The following is a 21161-nucleotide window of genomic DNA, read 5'->3' on the forward strand; positions in this document are numbered from 1 at the left end:
ATTTCATAATAAACATCAGGATTAAAATAGAATCTGTTGCATGGATCACTTGTTCGGCTTAAAATCAAAATAAATGTGGCCAACACACACACAACTTGAGAAGGTTTAAATCAAATCTTTCAAACATAATAAAATTATCCTAACTAACATATACAGCCTCATACAGAAAAACGGCATTTGAATTTCTTTCTTTTTTAATCTGGTTACCACTCAACACTCTGCTAATACTTACTAAATCACAATTTAGAAATATGAATTCTGTATGATAACCACTTCCCAGAAAGGAATAGCATTCAATGTTCTCAACATTTTAGGAGAGGGGAAAGTAGTTTAATTAAAAATGGCAAAATAAAATAGATCAACATTGACCATTGCAAGATAAAATGAACTGAGTTAAAACAGGTATTGGCACAAATGTATTAAAAATAGGCATTCATAAGGAATTCTTTGTTTTTATTGTGGGGGTGTTTTTAATTGCAAACCTGGATTAATACTAAAAACAACACAGGCCTAAATAAGTCAGTAGCCTATCCCCTTGCTGGACCATTTTTAAATAATTTCTTTAAAATAGCTGAGTAAGCAGTTCAAAAAGGGGAGCTACTGATACACATGGAAACCTTACGGATGGCAAGGGCATTATGCTTAGTGAAAAAGTCAGTCTCAAAAGGTTACCTACTGTATGATTCCATTTCTATAACATTCTCAAAATGACAAAACTATAGAGACGAGAACAGATTAGGGGCCTGCCAGGGGACAGCGCTGGAGAAGGGGCGTGATGTAGAGGCCAGCCTCTCTGCAGCATCTGTATCTTGATTCTGGTAGAGGTCACAGAAGTCTGTTCATGGATTGAACTACACCCACACGCGCACACACACACACACATGAATGCTCACTGGTGAACACTGAACAAAGTCTGAGTCTAGTTAACATTCATACGCCAACGCCAATTTAATTCTGTACTACAGTTATGAGATGTCACCATGAGGGGAACCTGAATGAAGTTTACACAAAGATGTACTATTTTCGCAACTTCCTGTGATGGTAAAATTATTTCAAAATCAGAAGTTTAAGAAATAGCTCTACAATTTCTATCGCATGTAATTATTTTCTCATCTCCTCTACTTGTCTAATCTGTCTCACAGGTATAAGGGCATCTTCTCTTTGAATTTAACAAGTTCTGAATATTTGCAGAATGAGTTTTATTTGGGAGATCTATTTTAGGAGCAAGAGCTCTGACTCGCTAGCCATTAAACTTTAAAGTGATACTATAATTTATAATAATATTTACTTAAATTTATAATGATACAATATATAGCGATGCAAAGAGACATGGAATCTTAGGTATAAATAGCAATACAAAAGAGGGAGATGGCGCTTCTAAATTAATTATCTACCAGGTAAAGCTGTTCTGACCTTGCTGAACTTTACCTAGCTGCTCCCAACCTGAACTCTTGCCATATGTTACTTTACGCATGCTTTTCCATGTATTTGTTTAGTTCTCACATTTCTCACTCCCGAGGCAATGAGGGCATCTGCAGCATTAAGATACCCCATTCTGCGAACCCCCTCCCACAGTGAGGTGTCCGTGCCAGCCCTACTGTCTTCCCAGTCCAAGCTTACCTTGGGTAGACCGATGGACTCCATGGCTCTTAACCACTGCACGGTGTTATCTGTGTGCCGAAAGTGAAGGCCCGACTTCTGATGGGGCGGAAAAGAGGGGAGCACACAAAAAGGAGGTAAGAAAGTGGCCACTGCTTCCATTAGCAGGACGCTTTCAATTCTGTTTCTCCTAGAACAGTGCCATGAACGCTCACATAAAGCAACCCGTAAAGGAGATGAGACTTTCTCAGCAACACTCCAACCATTTGGGACGGACCAGTGCAGTCCCCAGAATTCACACGTTTGAGGTAATTCTGAACTAGACTCCCAAAGACCATTTACTGTCTAGCATGCCTAAGGGTGTTTTATGAGACGTGTGCACATGCATGAGCACATGTGTGTGCCCACACACACACACACACTCAGTGTCAAGACTGTGGCAACCAAGGTTGAGGGCAATAGTAACTTCTGGAAAAAAAGGATTTTTACAAGACTAGATGTCTTTTTGTGTGTGTGGTTTCTGGTTCTGCCAGATCACAACTGTAATATGATTTCTGTTAAAAAAAAAAAAACTGGAAAATATAGAAAAATACAAAGGTGAAAACAAAAAAACACTCCATGATTCAGAGCTAATTTTAGTATTTATTCCTTCTATAACTTAATGCTAACCTTGGCCTTGTACAATAAGCAAACTTTCAGTGGAAATATTTTACAAGACCTTTTTCTACCCATATAATAAAAGGCTCCATTTTCCATTCCTACAGTTCTAATTAGCCAGCCATTATTGTCTACACAGTCTATAAATAAAATATTCTTGCTGCTATCTTATGAAGTTTTATCAGGTATATACTGCTGACAGCTTTAAAATAATCATATATTTCATTAGTTAAATGTACACCATAATGTTATATATCGTATTTTTCACTTTGAATAAAAGGAAAAGTAACTACAGCAAGTTTCATCATAATTAACTCCCAATGGTGTATTATCACATTCACAAAGTCTAGCTCTTCCCATATTCTGTGAGCTTCTACAATCTAATGGTTGATTTAACAAAAACTATTTTTCTTGCTGTTAGAAATTATAAAGCATAAGAAAATTAAAATTTTGCAAATATTTATACGTTTTTGATAGTGGCCATTATTTACTGAGATTGGACTGTGTGTGTCAAGCACTTTACATAAATTATCTCTAATTTTCCAAATACTCTGCAGAGTAGTTATTATTCCCACCTTTTTGAGAGATGAGGAACCCTAGGCAACAAAGATGAAGTGATTTGCCTAAAGTCAAACATCTGTTGAGGGGCTGAGCTGGGATTCAAGATGAAATCTCTGTGGATCTGAACCCCTTCCCCATGCCATAACCCGCCAAGGGCAGAGCACAGGACCTGATGACCAGGGGATTACTCTTCAGAGGAAAGAAATTAGCTAACCACTGTGAAATAACTAGAAGGAGGGGATAGGATCTGAAGGGCATGCAGAGAAGAAAGGAAAAGGCGGGGAGGGGAAGAGAGAGAGGGGGAAGGGCATGCGAAGAGAGGAAAAGCATAGGGAGAGAGTTCACAGCCATGAGGTAGTGTCTGAGGCTAACTCAGCATCAGCAATGTTTGCAGAACACAAACGGTTCTCAGACACGGCCACTCTGTGAACATGGAGGCCAAAATGGAGACAATCCTCAATCATGTCAGGGCTGAGGACCCTCAACACCATAAAGTGACTAACATAGTCCTCTTCCAAGTAAGATGGGTGACTTATTTCTTGACTATGGCAATCTGGCCCCCAGTGAATATTCTCACCTCCTAAAAATTAAGACACCAAATTGATCCTACTTGCTGATAACACCATTAGTATTGGGCTTCCCTGGTGGCTCAGTTGGTAAAGAATCTGCTTGCAATGCAGGAGATACCAGTTCGATTCCTATGTCGGGAAGATCTGCTGGAGAAGGTATGAACTACCCACTCTAGTATTCTTGGGCTTCCCTGGTGGCTCAGCTGGTAAAGAATCCACCTGCAATGTGGGAGACCCTGGTTCGATTCCTGGGTTGGGAAGATCCGCTGGAGAAGGGATGGGCTACCCACTCCAGTATTCTTGGGCTTCCCTGGTGGCTCAGCTGGTAAAGAATCCGCTTGCAATGCGGGCGACCTGGGTTCAATCCCTGGATTGGGAAGATCTCTTGCAGAAGGGAAAGGCTACCCACTCCAGTATTCTGGCCTGGAGAATTTCATGGACTGTATAGACCATGGGGTCACAAAGAGTCAGACACGACTGAGCGACTTTCACATTTTAGACTTCCCTGGTGGCTCAGATGGTAAAGAGTCTGCTTGCAATGTGGGAGACTGGAGTTTGATCCCTGGGTCGGGAAGATCCCCTGGAGAAGGAGATGGCAACCCACTCCAGTATTCTTGCCTGGAGAATCCCACGGACAGAGGAGTCTGGCAGGCTACAGTCCATGGGGTCGCAAAGAGTCAGACAAGACTGAGTGACTTCACTTTCACTTTCCTGGTAACACCCCAAAGATAACTGGTTCTTGCTTCCTAAATCCTTATTAGAATCGCTCAGTACAAGTTCAAATCTCTACTAAACTCCTATTTCCTCTTTCTTACGGCTCCATGGGTATGCCTTTTTTCTTGGCCTTTTTTCTGAGTTTAAATAAATATAGTTTTGTTTGACCCTAGGTTGGTTTCTGAGAATCTTTGGTTGATAGCCTTGAACAATCCAAATTATGCAATAAAAACATCCCATCCATTTAGTGGTGTCATTAGTTAGGTAACCTCAGGAAAGTTCCAAGTGTCTTTGAACCTTGGTTCCTCAGCCACAAAATGGGAATGGTATGTTTCTTTGGGTTGAGGAATTTCATGAGATTATACATGGAACACTCAGTTGTAAAGTACACCTAAGAATGCAATAAATGTTGGTTATGGTAATTATTACGCTATGAGACTGGGCTTTAAACTTTATTCACCTTTAAGGTCAAAAAAAGTTCAGTGCTTCATGTAAGAGGCACTGAAGGAAAGGGTGGTTATCTTGGTCATATTTCTATAGAAAATGACATGACAGGTTTCAAATCCTTCACCCACTTTAAACACCTGAGGAATGCTGACTTCAGAACCCTATGCTCCCTATCTGCAAATTTTAGAAGTAAGCTTCAGTGAGTGAACTATATTAACATCTTCAATCTATAGATTTACTTCAGTTAGAACCAAAAAAGGTCTTCTAAAGAGGCTCCAAATAAACTTAGTCCATTATAAACATTTATAGTTTGTCTTTTCAGCAGTCCCACACTAACATTAATATGTTAGACTAGGTGCTACATCTATAGTCATACTTAGTCAAGGGTTGTTATGGTTGGTCTACCTAATTTCTTTCAGGTATTAGACTAGAAAGGACATGCTGATTTTCTATTGCTGAGCTACTATAGCACCAGCAAACAAGATTACTGCAGTTTAAATTGAATAGATGAGGTATTATGTAAGCCTTCTGTGGATGGTAACTTCTTATATATTAGGATCAAGGCAATTCAGAACTATGAAGTAGTTTGAAACCAGTAATTATTCTAATTTGCTCATTTTATACAGGAAGAAACTGAGGGCCCAAGTATTTAAGACATTCGAGTTGACCTAACTTGTCGAGCTCAGGGTCAAGATCAGGTTGCAGAATTCCCTGACTCCTAGTCCAAATATTCTGGTCAATTTACTGCTCACGGAGCCTCAGAGCAAACAAACACCGTCTGTAGCAGTTACAGGGTGCTCACCTCTATCAGGCGGGCACTGGGCTGAGCGCCTGGCATAGATGATCACATTTGTTCCTCCCAATTTCTCTACAAGGTTGATGCTGTTAGTATTTTCCCACTTTCATCTCAGGAAGCTGAAGCTCGCCGAGTCAAAGTCAGTGGTGAAGCCAGATTCCGAAGTGTTTTGGTTCTGCAGCTCATACTCCTGACCACTGTGTATGCTTTCCCTGTCTAAGGCTCACCTAAACGTTCAATGAGCATTTGTTACAAATCTGGACAGCTGTCAATGCACTGTCCAGAATGATACTGCTGTGTGGCTTATCAGACTGAATTCTCTCCAAGGAACGCCCCCTTCTTCTTCCACTCCTTTCTCTTGGTCATCCTAGGTGGCTGCCCCACCACGGAAACCTTTCTGGCATCCGTGTCAGTCCAACCCCCTTTAGAACTGACCACACTCTACTCAGTTACCGCCCACCATCCACCTAGCTGTCTTCTCTTCAGTCGCTCCGCCCATTTCCAGTCCTTCTCCAGGATTCACCCTTCATTTCCCGTCTCGAATCCTCTTACTTCCTGTCTCTGCAGGCAACGGTCATCGGTCACCTGGGCTGAGGGATCCTCTCATCGCACCCTGCCCTTGAGTTCCTCTTCCCTCCACACAGCAGCAGAGCAGTCTTTGTGAAGCACAGACTGTCCCCCGGTGCCCCTGTCAACACTGAAACAGCTCCCCTGTACTTACGATGGAGGCGCCCCATGCGAGGTCCTCCAGGAGGGACTGAGCGATTTCTCTGCTTCTCTCCTGGCCCCATTTCTCGCCTCTGTCCCTCACCTAGCCTTCCAGCCACTCAACCTGGCCAGGCGCTTTTCGTCCTTGAGCCCCTCGTCTGGACCACCCTCCCCACTCCCTACCCTTAGCTTTCATGGATGAGTTTCCCCTCCTCCTTCCAGACTCCATGTAAGAACATTTCCTCAGCAAAGTGCATGGCTGTCTGTCAACAACTCTGGCTTTAATCTCTTCCTTAATACACTAATCACAATTAACGACTGTCTCTTTTCCTCACAGACTGTCTCTCCAACTGTGAGCAGCATGAAAATCATGTCTTCTTGGTTCTGCATTGTCTTTGGTGCCCAGATCAGTGGCTGGTACCTGGTAGGTATGGATGAGGATTGCATGGATAAATGAGTTCTACCCTTTATGTATTTCTATCTTAGTACAGCTTTATCTTCTTTCCCTATAACTTTATTAAATCTTATTATATTAATGTATCCGCCTGTTAGAGCAGTGATTCTCAAACCTTAGTAGTACATAAGAAAAGAATCACCTGAGGTGATAATTAAGAATGGAGCTTTCTGGGGCCCTGGCTAAGATTCTGGGGGAGGGCCCAAAAGTTCACATTTTTACACACACCCATCGTGGGGGACCACAGGAAGTCTGAGCGTCACACTTGGAGGAGGAGTTTCAGCAAGTATTGAATAAAGGATTGAATAAAGCACAGAAGACAAGAAATGGAGCCCTTTGGCTTACTAGAAAGTACTAGTTGGGACTTCCCCAGCACTCCAGTGGTTAAGACTTGGCTTTCCAATGCAGGGGGTGAGGTTTCAACCCCTGGCTGGGGAGGTAAGATCCCACATACCTCATGGCCAAAAAACCAAAACATAAAACAGAAGCAATATTTTAACAAATTCAATAAAAGACTTTTAAAATGGCCCACGTTAAAAAAAAAATCTCTAAAAAATAAAAAATTCTCATTCATTCCTTTACCCAACAGCTATTTGGGCCGGAACCCGAACTATTCACCGAGGACACAGAGAGACACACACCGCTCCTGCCTTCAGGACAAAATAGTTACTACAGCACGGCGTGGTGTGTCCACATGTGCATGGCGGGACCATGCAACTCAGCCTGGAGGGGCAGGAGGAGATGTTCAGGGAAAGGACACTCTTCCCTGGAAGGTTCAACTCAATACCCAGAATGACTTCCAAACCCTAAATTAAGAAGGGGTAGAGGTGTAGACAACGAGCTGGCGACAAAGAGGACAGGGCTGCATGGAAGAGCCCACTGCTTTGCTCAAAGCCAAGAGCACCCCGGCCAAGGCCCTGCGATTCGGGGCAGAGCTTTTGCTCAGGGACACCCGGCCCAACAGGTGGGCCATATTTTACGGCCACAGCCCAGCAGACCCTGCAGAGCATTCAGGCTCGCTGAACTCATGGTTTCCAGATGGCCCATCAAGAGACAGGCCGAGGTTAGTGAGTGTTCCCCTGCGTTTCAGCATCTTTGCCGCCGTCCCGTGATTTAAGGCTCCTTGAAGAGGACCATGTGACAAGCTTTAGATCCGAAAAACACATGAACAGGAAGCTGTCTCCTGCCCACTAATATCTGTCTCCTTTCATTTTTGCAGAAGAAACAAAATAGCCTTAAAATAAAAATTTACGATGACACAGCAAATCACTAACAATTCCCATTCAAGGTCATATTCAGGGATTTAATACAAGGAAAAAAAAAGAAAAGCCTCTTTTCTCCAGTGAATTAACAGAGGGGTAGTTTCCCTTTGTCCCATGATTCTCCCACGTCACAGCTGGCATCAACTCCCCTCCATCTGCCACCGCCCATCTTTCCACACCTCTCCTAACATCTTTTCTTCTGTGCATCCCACTTGGGGCCTGATGGCATGGGGGACAGTAACACAGACCACTTCCTTCTGTCACGATGGTTTGCTCAGGGACATCAGCACGTGTCCAGGTGCCCCAGGAGTTTTATTTTGTAACAAGAGATTGGAAATATTTCCCCCATCCCCATCCCAAAGAGAAGTTGCTATGGATTCAAATAATAGGACCTCTGATGTCAGGAGGCAATGGTACCTGTTTAAGTTGCCATGAGGGGTCCAGAGCTGAACTGGAAAGAGACACCTATATTCAAGGCGTAAAATGTGCCAGGAGGGGAATTAGCCCACCTGCAGCTCTGAGGCTCACTTTCACTAAAGGTCTGTCTTTGCGGCCTGATTCTCCCAATCAAAACAAAACAAAACAAAACACCCACAGTCCCTTTCCAGGGGAGGTTGGAGCCCATGACACTTTATCATCAAATCTGTATCATCAAATCTACATGGCCATTATAATAGGTCTAGGTCTTGATAACAACCATCACAGAAGCAATGAAAATAAAAGAAAGATCATATTCTAAAATGTGGACAAATGTTAATTTATTTTGTGACACAGTGGATACAAATAATTTTTTTCTGAACTTTGAAAATATTCCTTAAAATTAAAAAAAGAAACTTTAATTTTGGCTGGCTAAATCATTTGTTTTGCTTAAGTCTTCTAAAAGGCTGGAAACTCACTCTAGGGAGAAACACCTAGAGTTAATAAACACATGACTTAATAAACTTATTTTAACATATGCAAACATATTTTTTCATAGCATTATTCAAGGCAGAGACTTTTGCTCCATTCCCTTTTAGATTAGATGATGAAGAGAGACTTGTCAAAAAAGATGTCAATTCATCTTGTCTGTTAGCCTAAATCATTACTCAGACATTTGCTCTGAATTCAATATACATATTTTAAAGATAAATTTTGTCTCAATTACAACTGAAGGGTAGTGTGACTCATACATTAAATGGAAAATTATTCTATTTTCAATTGTACTTAATGTTATCCTTGAAATTTTAAGAGAAATAACTTTTAAAAACACTTGAAGATCTGCAGATAAAAAATACTGATATAACAAAACCAAACACAAAATATTGAGGGGGAAAAAAAAAAAAATCAAGTTTCAAAGAAGCTTTAGAAACCCTGACCCAAAATGGAGAAGAGATCTCACATTCTAGAAGAGAACAGCACACATTTAAAAATTGCTTTTTGAAGACACATATAATCAAGGTGTCTTTTAGGTCGGTGCTTACTTTTTCCTTCTTTACTTTTTAATGGAAATTTTCAAACATAAAAAAGTAGACAGAATAGTATAAAGAACTCATTTGTACTCATCATCTAATCTCAACAATTACAAACTCATGGCTGGTCTTGAATCATCTGTTAACCCTCTTCCCAGTTATTTTGAAGCAAATCATAGATGTATCACCTTACCTGAAAATACTTAAACATTATATCCATAAAACACACACATTTTTTGAATACAGTGTTTATATTGATTGGTTGTTTATTTTGATTAAGATTGGTGTTTATATTGGTTTGATTTTCCTCCCTATATTCCTTCTCAAATTACCTATGAAATAATTCATAAAACTAGCTGCATACAAAAAGGTTAGTCTCTTTTGTTTTAAACATCAAATGGAAAGGAGTTTCTGACTCGTCAATATTAGTACTTTTTTTCTTTTTTAATCACCTTGGCTCTAACTCTTTAGGGCTACAAGTTCAAGTCTCTGCTGGGTACTTTACTTCTTGATGAGAATAAGGGGAGTAATAAACCGTGTTGGTGGTGAAGAGAGGAGGGGTAGAGAGCCCCCACTTTTATATTTACTGGTACTAATGACATGACCTCCATGAAGGAATAATGGGGATTGGGAGTTGGAAGCCCCACAAATCAGAGGTCTCTTGGCCTCATCCTAGAAACAGAAAAGGGCTTTGCTTTCAAAACTGCTGCCACCTCAAGAATGATTATTAACAGGCTTCAAAGACCAAGGACATTCCCCTTCCCCATACCCCTACCTCCCACAAAATCCTGATAGAAACACTAAAGAAAGGGAAGGAAGGCAAAGACTCAACTTTCACTTTGAGCCAGAGGCCCAAACCAATTAGATTTCAGTTACCTTATAGCGTGTTTGTTCCACATCATAGATCTTTTTCTCCGATACCATTTTGGGGGCAAAGAATTTGGCTAACTTTGCAAGGTAAACTCCGTTCCGGAGTCCTTCTTCCAGTTCAGTGGTTGGTGGCAATTCTTCAACTAAGCAGACTTCCATCCACCTAGAGAGATTAAGAGAGAGCAAAAAAAAAAAAACCTTAAAGTGAATCCAGTTTGGTATCTTTCTATAAATGAAGAGATGTGGTGTCTTACTATCAGTGGCAGGGGCATTAACAAAGAGGGTGGGATCTGAAACATCTTTATCGTCATGGACAGGAAGAGAGAAGCTTCTGGATGGAACAAGGATTCAGAACAGGAGAGGAACAAGGGGTTGATAAGCCCAGAGGCACTAAACTCACTCCGGCGCCAGAGTTTGTTGACTTCACCTTTATCTGAGTCTCTGCCAAGTTTCTTAAAGAGGAAAAAGGCCAATCTGTGCTTGTATGGGTGGAATGAGTCTTGCTGACATTACAGAAAAAGCAGTTCCCAGTTTACGAGCCTTAGTGGAGGACATTTTTGTAGGGGTTATGCCGTGGGGAGAGTGTAGTCTAAGGTGCGGTAAAATCTGCAGTTGCTTAGTCTGGAAATGACTACCAGGAGAGGCAGGAAGGCCCAGAAAAGGGAGATCGAAATCCAGAAAGCAGACACAGTCTTCCTTAAATAAGACACATTCGTTTTTCCAATGCCAGGAGCTTACTACAACACACTTACCTTTTGGGGAAGCTATTTTCTGGGTACTGAGGAAGTTGCTCAGGAAAAGATCAGATTCAATCTTAGGACACTCTGCCAGTATCGTAGAAAAGAGAGCACCAAGGTCATTACTGGCTCAAAGACACACAGTTGGAGGAAGGCCAGGCCAGTTCACATTTTACACCGGGGTGCAGAGAGTCTGCCAGAGCTCACAGGATATTGTGCTTCCTCCCCGTGCTTGAGGAACTCTTCCCTACTGTAAGACCCAAGAACCAGGGGTGCAAGCCCTCACCTCTCTGCCACAAACCCACCACCACATCAGCAACTTGAGTGTGAGCCCCACACCTATACAGCGAGGCCCCTCAGAAGACCAGTAACACAGCAGCACTGACTCCATCACACTTGGCAGGGAGGAGAGGGCTGCTCTGCACTAATAACAACAGATCTGGATCCAGGCAGTGAACACTGTAAAATGTCTCAAGTGCCTGTAGCTCTGGCCAACACTTTTTAGAAGCTCAAAGAGTCCCTAATAAGCAAGGAGTATTTATTGACCACTTGTTTAGGCAATGTGAAATATGGAGTTAGAGAAGGAAATGGCAACCCGTTCTAATATCCTTGCCTGGGAAATCCCACGGACAGAGGAGCGTGGTGGGCTATAGTCCATGGGGTCGCAAAGAGTCAGACACGACTAAGAGACTGAACAGAACTGAGAAAAGCTATGACAAACATGGACAGCATATTAAAAACCAAAGACATTACTTTGCCAACAAAGTCCATCTAGTCAAAGCTATGGTTTTTCCAGTAGTCATGTGTGGATGTGAGAGTTGGACTATAAAGAAAGCTGAGCGCCAAAGAATTGATACTTTTGAACTGTAGTGTTGGAGAAAACTCTTGAGAGTCCCTTGGACTGCAAGGAGGTCCAACCAGTCAATCTTAAAGGAAATCAGTCCTGAATATTCATTGTAAGGACTTCAGCTTCAGCTCCAATACTTTGGCCACCTGATGTGAAGAACTGCCTCATTGGAAAAGACCCTGATGCTGGGAAAGATTGAAGTCAGGAAGGAGAAGGGGGTGACAGAGGATGAGATGGTTGGATGGCATCACCGACTCGATGGACATGAGTTTGAGTAGGCTCCGGGAATTGGTGATGGACAGGGAAGCCTGGGGTGCTGCAGTCCATGGGGTCACAAAGAGTCAGACACAACTGAGAGACTGAACCGAACTGATGAGAAAAAACATAAATATAAGCCCTGCCTTCAAAGAGCATTTAACAAAACTGGGAAGGCAACACAAGTGTAAGAAAAAATCAGAGAGCCATGTAAGACAGGCTATGATGCCCAATACAACTATTAGTACCTAACAAGAAAAAATTGGGGAATAGTGTGGGGGCAGGGGGCACTGGGCTCAGTGGAGAAGCAGGGAAAAAATGACAAGGTGGTGGGATCTGGATTCAGCTGGAAAGGGAGGATTTGGAAAGGTAAGGCAGGGGCACACTGGGAGCTGGGGGGCAGGACATACTAGAATCACGAAGGAAACATGGCTGAGGCATGGAACAAACCCAGAGAAGACCCAGGGTCCTAGGGTGCATGGGGAGAAAGGAAGCAAGCTGAGCATACACAGGGAAAGCAGGAGCTGCTGTAAGAGAAGCGGTGACATTTGCTGCTACAGGAAGCAGGGAGCTCTTGGTAGACTCACAGCAGAGGAGGGACAGGCTGACAGTGGTATTTAGAGAAAATTCAATCTTGTATAATGGAGGCCCCAAAGACAAAGCACTCACCTTTCCCAATGCAAGGAGGTGAGGGACTGGATGAGACAGGAAGAAACGGGAAGGGTGGAAAGCAAGAGGCATTTCAAAGGAATGTAACAAGATGTGGTGACAGCTTAGAAAGTGGGGAGGGGGGTCAAAGGAAAGGGGATATTCCCAGCCAGGGAGAGGGGCTTCATGTGGAGGGACCTCTCTGTACCAGGAGGCAGCCCCACATCCACTGCGGCCCCAGGCATGTCCCCTGACCTCCCTGGGCCTCAGTGTTCTCCTCTGTTGAAGGGGCAGATGAGAAGGACAGGATGTTAAGCCTCCTGCAGCTCTAACATCCTAGGGGGACTGGGAAAACGTGGAAGAACAAGGAACTTTCCACAGTAACATGAGATGCGAAATTTACTTTCACATAACACACACAAGGTGAATAAGGATGATTTGGTTATACGGGTCTTGCTTCAAATGAATGTAAGAGTACCATAGGCTTGATGAATTTTTAAAACTGTGAGAAATCAATAACAATGTTGTCTTTTTGATTAAAAAAAAAAGTGGGCAAATTAAAAGCCACTGCCCTAGACCAAGTTTCTAATCTAAGTAAACTACAAACTACAGCATCATGCTCTTTCACAGGAAAACAAACCTGTTTTCAAATAATTATCTTGAAAAAATTTACAAAATTGGCTTTTTGCACAGCAATATATAACTGCTGTATAATAATTTCATCACTGAGGGGTAGATTGTGAAGGGTCGGGGAGAGGTAAACTGACAATTTATAGCAGGAGAGGGAGGTGATAAACCAACATTTGAGACCAAGAAGTAGAAAGCTAAAATAAAAGCAACTTTGACCTATTTTACAATTGGGTTTACTTTTTAAAAAAGATAATCACATTAATATTTGTCTGTGTTAGAATATATGTGCAGATGGCTGAAAACACAAATTATTCCAAAAACTTAGGTTAACTATTTCCTATTTAAAGTGGAGCTATTGCTAATGCTTACCACAACATGAAGTGCTCAAAGGCAAAAGCCATCTTTTCTTTTTGTGATCCCACTATACTGAAAATGTGTTTAGCAGTTCAGATCAGTTCAGTCACTCAGTTGTGTCCGACTCTTTGCGACCTCATGAACCATAGCACGCCAGGCCTCCCTGTCCATTACCAACTCCCGGAGTCCACCCAAACCCATGTCCATCGAGTTGATGATGCCATCCAACCATCTCATCCTCTGTCGTCCCCTTCACCTCCTGCCCTCAATCTTTCCGAGCATCAGGGTCTTTTCCAATGAGTCAGCTCTTTGCATCAGGTGGCCAGTGTATTGGAATTTCAGCTTCAACATCAGTCCTTCCAATGAACACTCAGGACTGATCTTTAGGATGGACTGGTTGGATCTCTTTGCCGTCCAAGGGACTCTCAAGTCTTCTCCAACACCACAGTTCAAAAGCATCAATTCTTCGGTGCTCAGCTTTCTTTATAGTCCAACTCTCACATCCATACATGACCACAGGAAAAACCATAGCCTTGATTAGACAGACCTTTGTTGACAAAGTAATGTCTCTGCTTTTTAATATGCTGTCTAGGTTGGTCATAACTTTCCTTCCAAGGAGTAAGCGTCTTTTAATTTCATGGCTGCAATCACCATCTGCAGTGATTTTGGAGCCCCCCAAAATAGAGTCAGCCACTGTTTCCACTGTTTCACCATCTATTTGCCATGAAGTGATGGGACCAGATGCCATGATCTTAGTTTTCTGAATGTTGAGTTTTAAGCCAACTTTTTCACTCTCCTCTTTCACTTTCATCAAGAGGCTCTTTAGTTCTTCTTCACCTTCTGCCATAAGGGTGGTGTCATCTGCATATATGAGGTTATTGATATTTCTCCCAACAATCTTGATTCTAGCTTGTGCTTCTTCCAGCCCAGCGTTTCTCATGATGTACTCTGCATATAAGTTAAATAAACAGGGTGACAATATACAGCCTTGACGTACTCCTTTTCCTATTTGGAACCAGTCTGTTGTTCCATGTCCAGTTTTAACTGTTGCTTCCTGACCTACATACAGGTTTCTCAAGAGGCAGGTCAGGTGGTCTGGTATTCCCATCTCTTTCAGAATTTTCCACAGTTTATTGTGATCCACGCAGTCAAATGAGTTTATAGATAGTGTGTATTCAACAGATTGTTATTAAGTGAAAGATTCTGACTGCTTAAGAGTTTTCCAAGCATCACAGTTACAGCATAAAATCTTTTAGGATATTGCCAATGACTTGTAAATGTAGCATTTTTTGGAACATTAGGCATTAATATTTCACTACCTTGAAAGTCTGAAGAAGATGCTGTTACCATCAATGGTAACTAGTGTTTATTAAGCACTATTTCATTCTAGAGGGCTTCCCAGGTGGTGCTAGTGGTAAAGAACCTGCCTGCGAATGCAGGTTAGATGTAAGAAATGCCAGTTTGCTTCCTGGGTCAGCAAGATCACCTGGAGAAGGGATGGCAATCCACTCCAGTATTCTTGCCTAGAGAACCCCATAGACAGAGGAGCCCGGTGGGCTACAGTCCATAGCGTCATACAGAGTCAGACATGACTGAAGCAACTTAACACATTTTATTCTAGAATCTGGATTTAATACTATATGTGGATTATCATTTAATCCTTGTGCCTATCTCATAAGGAAAGGTGCTATGGATAACCATTTGCAGATGTTAATCTAAAGCAAAATTAAAAGAATGCTTGCTCCTTGGAAGAAAAGCTGTGACAAACCTAGACAGCATATTGAAAAGCAGAGACATCACTTTGCTGACAAAGGTTTGTATAGCCAAAGCTATGGTTTTTCTAGTAGTCATGTATGGCTGTGAGAGCTGGACCATAAAGTAGGTTGAGTGCCGAAGAACTGATGCCTTCAAACTGTGTTGTTGGAGAAGACTCTTGAGAATCTCTTGGACAGCAAGGAGATCAAATCAGTCAATGCTAAAGGAAATCAATTCTAAATATTCATTGGAAGGACTGATGCTAAAGCTGAAGCTCCCCTATTTTGGCTACCTGATGAAGAGCTGACACACTGGAAAAGACCCTGATGCTGGGAAAGATTGAGGGCAGGAGAAGGGGGTGGCAGAGGATGAGATGTTTGGATGACGTCATCAACTCAATGGACATGAGTCTGAGCAAACTCTGGGAGATAGCGAAGGACAGGGAAGCCTGGTATGCTGCAATGGGGTCACAAAGATTTGGACATGACTTAGCAACTGAACAACAACAAAGGGAAGAGAACTTGGAGCGTAGATACCAAATGGTTCACCGCAGGGCTAGGAGACAGCTGGGGTGGCTGCTGGCCAGGGTGGTCATTTCCCAGCCCCGTACTATCTGTGTGGGGCCAAGTAGCCAGGTCATGAGCACAGAATGAGACAGGAAATGGCATGCATCACATGGAGAGCGGCCTCAGGAAAGCCCCGCAGGGAGCTTCCCCTCCCCCATCTGCTGAAAGTGAAGTGGCTCGGTGGTGTCCGACTGTTTGCAACCCCATGGTCTGTAGTCTACCAGGCTCCTCTGTCCATGGGATTTTCCAGGCAGGAGTACCAGAGTGGGTTGCCATTTCCTTCTCCAGGGAATCTTCCCAACCCAGGGATCCAACTCTGGTCTCCTGCATTGCAGGCAGATGCTTTACCATCTGAGCCACCAGGGAAGCCCAAGACATACAGATGTGACATAGTGAAAATTGCGTCCGACTCTTTGTGACCCTGCATTCTCTAGGCCAGAACACTGGAGGGGGTAGCCTTTCCCTTCTCCAGGGAATCTTTCCAACCCAGGAATTGAACCAGGGTTTCCTGTATTGTAGGCAGATTCTTTACCAGTTGAGCCACCAGGGAAACACCACCCCACCCCCACCCCCCTAACCCCATCTGCAAGCAGGATGCTAAAGCCCATGGCCACCTTGAAAGAAAAGATGTAAGAACACCCTGGGTCCCTGAGTAACCTCTGTAGGTTACAGAAGGAACCTTCTGCATCCGCTCATCCTCGCCTTATGCTACTGAATCTTACATGAAAAGGAATTAAACTTCTACTGTCAACCTCAACCTCAGTGACTTACCAGTTACATAAGCTAGTGTTACCCAGCCAAACCAATAAAATTCAGTAAGTGTGATTTTTATGGTCTGTTGGGGTTAAACTTCCTGTCATAATCACAGTACAGAAAATGACGGGCCTGATGTTCAGGAAGTCTGGCTTTCCAATCACTAGCTGGTGTCCTGGAGCAGGTTACTTAAAACTCTAAGCTGAGTTTTAGTCCGGGAGTCTAAAATTATAAATGGAATTCTGTACGACACTAATTATGCAATACGCTTTTTTTTTTTAATAGCAGCTTTATACTGAGAGAATTCACACATCATACACTCTTTGAAGCTGTACCATGCAGTGATTTTCAGCAAACATTTTCATCACTCCAAAAAGAAGCCGTATAACTAGTTAACAGTACTCCCCATTTACTCCCAAATTTCCAACCTATTAATCTACTCTTTGCTTAGAGATCTGTTTATTTCATTTAAATGGAACCCTACAACACACGGCCATCTGTGACTAGCTTCTTTTGCATGCTTTCAAGGTTCATCTATTATGTAGGATATAATTAGCGCTGCATTCATTTCCAATGCTGAATAATATTCTACTGTATAGATATATATCATATGTATCAGTTTATGAACATCTGGGTTTTTTCCCACTTTTTGGCTCCTATGAATAATGCTGCTGTAAACATTAGTGTTTAGGTTTTTGCACAGACATATTTTCTCCTTTCTCTGGGTATATATGTAGGAGAAGAATTGCTGGGTCTATGTTTGATCTTCTTTGGAACTTCCAGACGGTTTCCCAAAGCAGCACTGAGGATTCTAACTTCCCCTCCTCCTTGCCACCACTCAGCTGTCTTTTTGAGTATAGCCATCCTAGGTAGATTCAAAGTGGCATCTCAATATGGTTTTGATTTTCATCTCTGTGATGGCTAATGATATTGAGTGGGCTTCCCAGGTGGCACTAGTGGTAAAGAATCCACCTACCAATGCAGGAGATGTAAGAGACACGGGTTTGATTCCTGGGTCGGGAAGATGCCCTGGAGGAGGAAATGGCACCTCACTCCAGTATTCTTGCCTGGAGAGTCCCGTGGACAGAGGAGCCTGGTGGTCTACAGTCCATGGGGTCACAAAGAGTCAGACACGACTGAGCATCTGAGCATGATGATGTTGAGCATCTTTTTGTTTTTTTCTTTTTGATACAGTTGTGAATAGGATAGTTTTATTTATTTCTCTTTCTAATGGCTAATTATTGGTGTGTAGAAATGTAACAGATTTCTGTGATTAATTTTCTATCCTTCAACTTTAATGAATTCATTTTTAAGTTCCAATAGTTTTTTGGTCTTAAGGGTTTTCTGTGCATAATATCACGTCATCTGCAAATAGTGACAGTTTTAGTTCCTTTCCAACTTAGTTTCTTTTCCTTCTTTGACTGCTGTGGCTAGGACTTCCAATATTATGTTGGAAAAAAGTGGGAAGAGTAGTCATCCTTGTCTTGTTCTGAGCATCTTTTTATTATTGCCTATTTACACATCTTCTTTAGAGACATGTCTTTTCAAGTCTGTTGCCCATGTTTTAGCCTTTTTTTTTTTTTTTAAAGAAATTGGGTTATAAGAGCTCTCTATATATTTGTTATACCAATTCCTTATCAGGCACACAAGATGAAAATATTTCTTCATTCTATGGGTTGTCTTTTTGCTTTCTTACAGTGTCTTTTGAAGCAAGTTGCTTGTACTTTTATGTCATATTTAAGAAACCATTGTTTAACTGAGTGTCATAAATATTCACCTATGTTTTCTTCTAAGACGTTCATGGTTTTAACTCTTACGTTTAAATCTTTTATCCATCTTGAGTTATTTTTTGTATGTGGTGAGTGGTAAGAGTCCAAATTCATTCTTTTGAATGTGGATATCCAGTTATCTCAGCACCATGTGCTGAAAAGACTCTGTGCCTGCATGCTAAGCTGCTTCAGTCATGTTCAACTCTCTGTGACTCTTTGGGCTGTAGCCCACCAGGCCCCTCTGTGCACGGGATTCTCCAGGAAAGTATACTAGAGTGGGTTGCCATGCCCTCCTCCAGGGGATCTTCCCAGCCCAGGGATCGAACCCAATTAACTTTCCTTGGTACCCTTGTTGAAAGTCAACGTGACTGTAACTGTGAAAAATTACATCTAAACTCTCAATTATACTCAATGATTTATACATCTAAGATTTAATGAAGTGAAGTGAAAGTCACTCAGACATGTCCAACTCTTTGCAACCCCATGGACTGTAGCCTGTCAGTCTCCTCTCTCCATGGAATTCTCCAGGTCAGAATACTGGAGTGGGTAGCCGTTCCTTTCTCCAGGGGATCTTCCCAACCCAGGAATTGAACTGGGGTCTCCTGCATTGCAGGTGTGTTCTTTACCAGCTGAGTTACCAGGGAAGCCCAAGGTTTACATATGAAATGAAGTGAAGTGAAGTGAAATTTGCTCAGTCGGGTCCGACTCTTTGTGATCCCATGGCCTATACAGTCCATGGAATTCTCCAGGCCAGCATACCGGAGTGGGTAGCCGCTCCCTTCTCCAGGGGATCTTCCCAACCCAGGGATCGAACCCAGGTCTCCCGCATGGCAGGTGGATTCTTTACCAGTTGAGCCACAAGGGAAACCCAAGAACACTGGAGTGGGTAGCCTATCCCTTCTGCAGCTGATCTTCCCGACCCAGGAATCAAACCAGGGTTTCCTCCATTGCAGGCGGATTCTTTACGAACTGATTTACAAGATTTATTTACAGACAATGTATCAAGTATGTACACATGAAACAAACCTAGAAAGACCTCATATGTTATCAAAAGACTGCCTTCAAATTTGACCTAAAAATCCACAGAAATGAAAACTGGAACGAGCCAGCATCTCCTGCTGCCCTTGCAGTCGCTCCTCCCCTGTTCCTTCTATGGGTTACTCCTTCCGAACCTCATGAAGACCATACCGAAGGCTGAGCACTGAAGAACTGATGCTTTCGAACTGTGGTGCTGGAGGAGACACTTGAGAGCCCCTTGGACTGCGAGGAGATCCAGCCAGTCCATCCTAAAGGAGATCAACCCTGAATATTCACTGGAAGGACTGATGCTGAAGCTGAAACTCCAGTACTTTGACCACATGATGTGAAGAGTTGACTCACTGGAAAAGACCCTGATGCTGGGAAAGATCGAAGGCAGGAGAAGAGGGTATCAGAGGATGAGATGGTTGGATGGCATCACCGACTCAGTGGACATGAACTTGGGCAAACTCTGGGAGATGGTGAGGGACAGAGAAGCTTGGCGTGCTGCAGTCCATGGGGTTGTGAAGAGTCAGACATGACTTGGTGACTGAACAACAATAACCGAATCTCCACACCAATATGTGAACGTCTCATCCTCAACCAAAGGTGAAGCAATTTCTGATGAGCATCTTCAAGGTGGTTGGAGAACCACAATTTCATTTCCAGTGGGGAGGACTCTCTCTTATTAGTATTGCTTGCTTTCTCTTTACTATGCAGGGAAAATCTGAATCTCTTATCGAAAACAAAATACAGGTAAGAGGAATTTTTATTCTATCATTCAAACATATTCTCCTCAATTTTTTTTTTTTTTGAGTTGAGTTGAGATAGCTTCCATAAGCAGCTCTGTGTATAAAAGTACAAGATCTGATTCAAGTGACATAATGAGAAGAAGAGGGTGGTAGGAGAGGATGTTGGGAGAAGGATGAAGGGGATGAACAGTGAAATTTTTCCAATTTTAGGTTAAATCCAGAAAGAAAAACAATTAATATCATTTCATCTTGCAAGAGATCAAAAAATACACACACACACACACACACCTCCCAAAAATGCCACCTCATAAAAGCCCGGACACACACCATCCACTCCACTGTGCTACTTTGCGCCTTGCAGAACATATGAAAGTTGTTTCGCTGAGGCATTTGCTATTTGCCTTGTTATTCAGGAAATCACCAGCTATAAATCTTGGTCTCTATCATACAGCACTGTATGGAATAAATGTCCCAAAAGTAGAACTGCTGGCCAAAAAACAGAAAGTGTGTTTTTTCCTTACAAACCCTGCTTTAATGGAGTGCCCCAGTCCATGAACTTTCAAGCATTATAAGTCAATTTCTCTTCCTGAATGTTTTGAACATCAGCCTATGAAATATTTTACAAAAGAATAAAGGCAAAGACCAGATATTTTTTATGTGTACAGTGCAACTGGTCACCTTTTGTGCCGATAGGAGGTAAAACGTTAGAAGTCAGTGCTAGATTAAGTTCTCACGGTAAACCTTTCTGTTCACTGGAGGCTGAGGTCAAACTGTCACCACGAGGAGCGGAGGGAATAAATTAGGAATTTGGAATTAACAAAGACACGCCACTGTACACTAAATAAACAACAAGGATTTACTGTTGGGAACTGTATTTCGTATCTTGCTGTTATACACCTATGATGGGCTGGAAAAAAGATGCAGACGTACGGAACGGACTTGTGGACACAGGTGGGGCAGGACAGCGGGGGACAAATTAAGCATGCAGCATGG

General features: G+C 42.5%; 1 protein-coding gene across 2 annotated transcripts in view; it reads right to left on the reverse strand.

Moving 5' to 3' along the window:
• The window catches only part of IQGAP2 (IQ motif containing GTPase activating protein 2), a 314063-nt gene that overhangs the window by 142345 nt on the left and 150557 nt on the right, over window positions 1-21161 (reverse strand). For both annotated transcript variants that reach the window (XM_086323182.1, XM_086323183.1), the window contains exons 3-4: window positions 10092-10248; window positions 1621-1698 (exon numbers count right to left, since the gene is read on the reverse strand). In XM_086323182.1, coding sequence (XP_086179308.1) covers window positions 1621-1698; window positions 10092-10248 — 235 coding nt within the window. The remainder of the gene's footprint in view (window positions 1-1620; window positions 1699-10091; window positions 10249-21161) is intronic.

Source organism: Bos grunniens, chromosome 10 (genome assembly GCF_055505025.1).
Source record: "Bos grunniens cultivar Pamir isolate PY7600 chromosome 10, Bosgru_T2T1.0, whole genome shotgun sequence".
NCBI classification, from domain to species: Eukaryota; Metazoa; Chordata; class Mammalia; order Artiodactyla; family Bovidae; genus Bos; species Bos grunniens.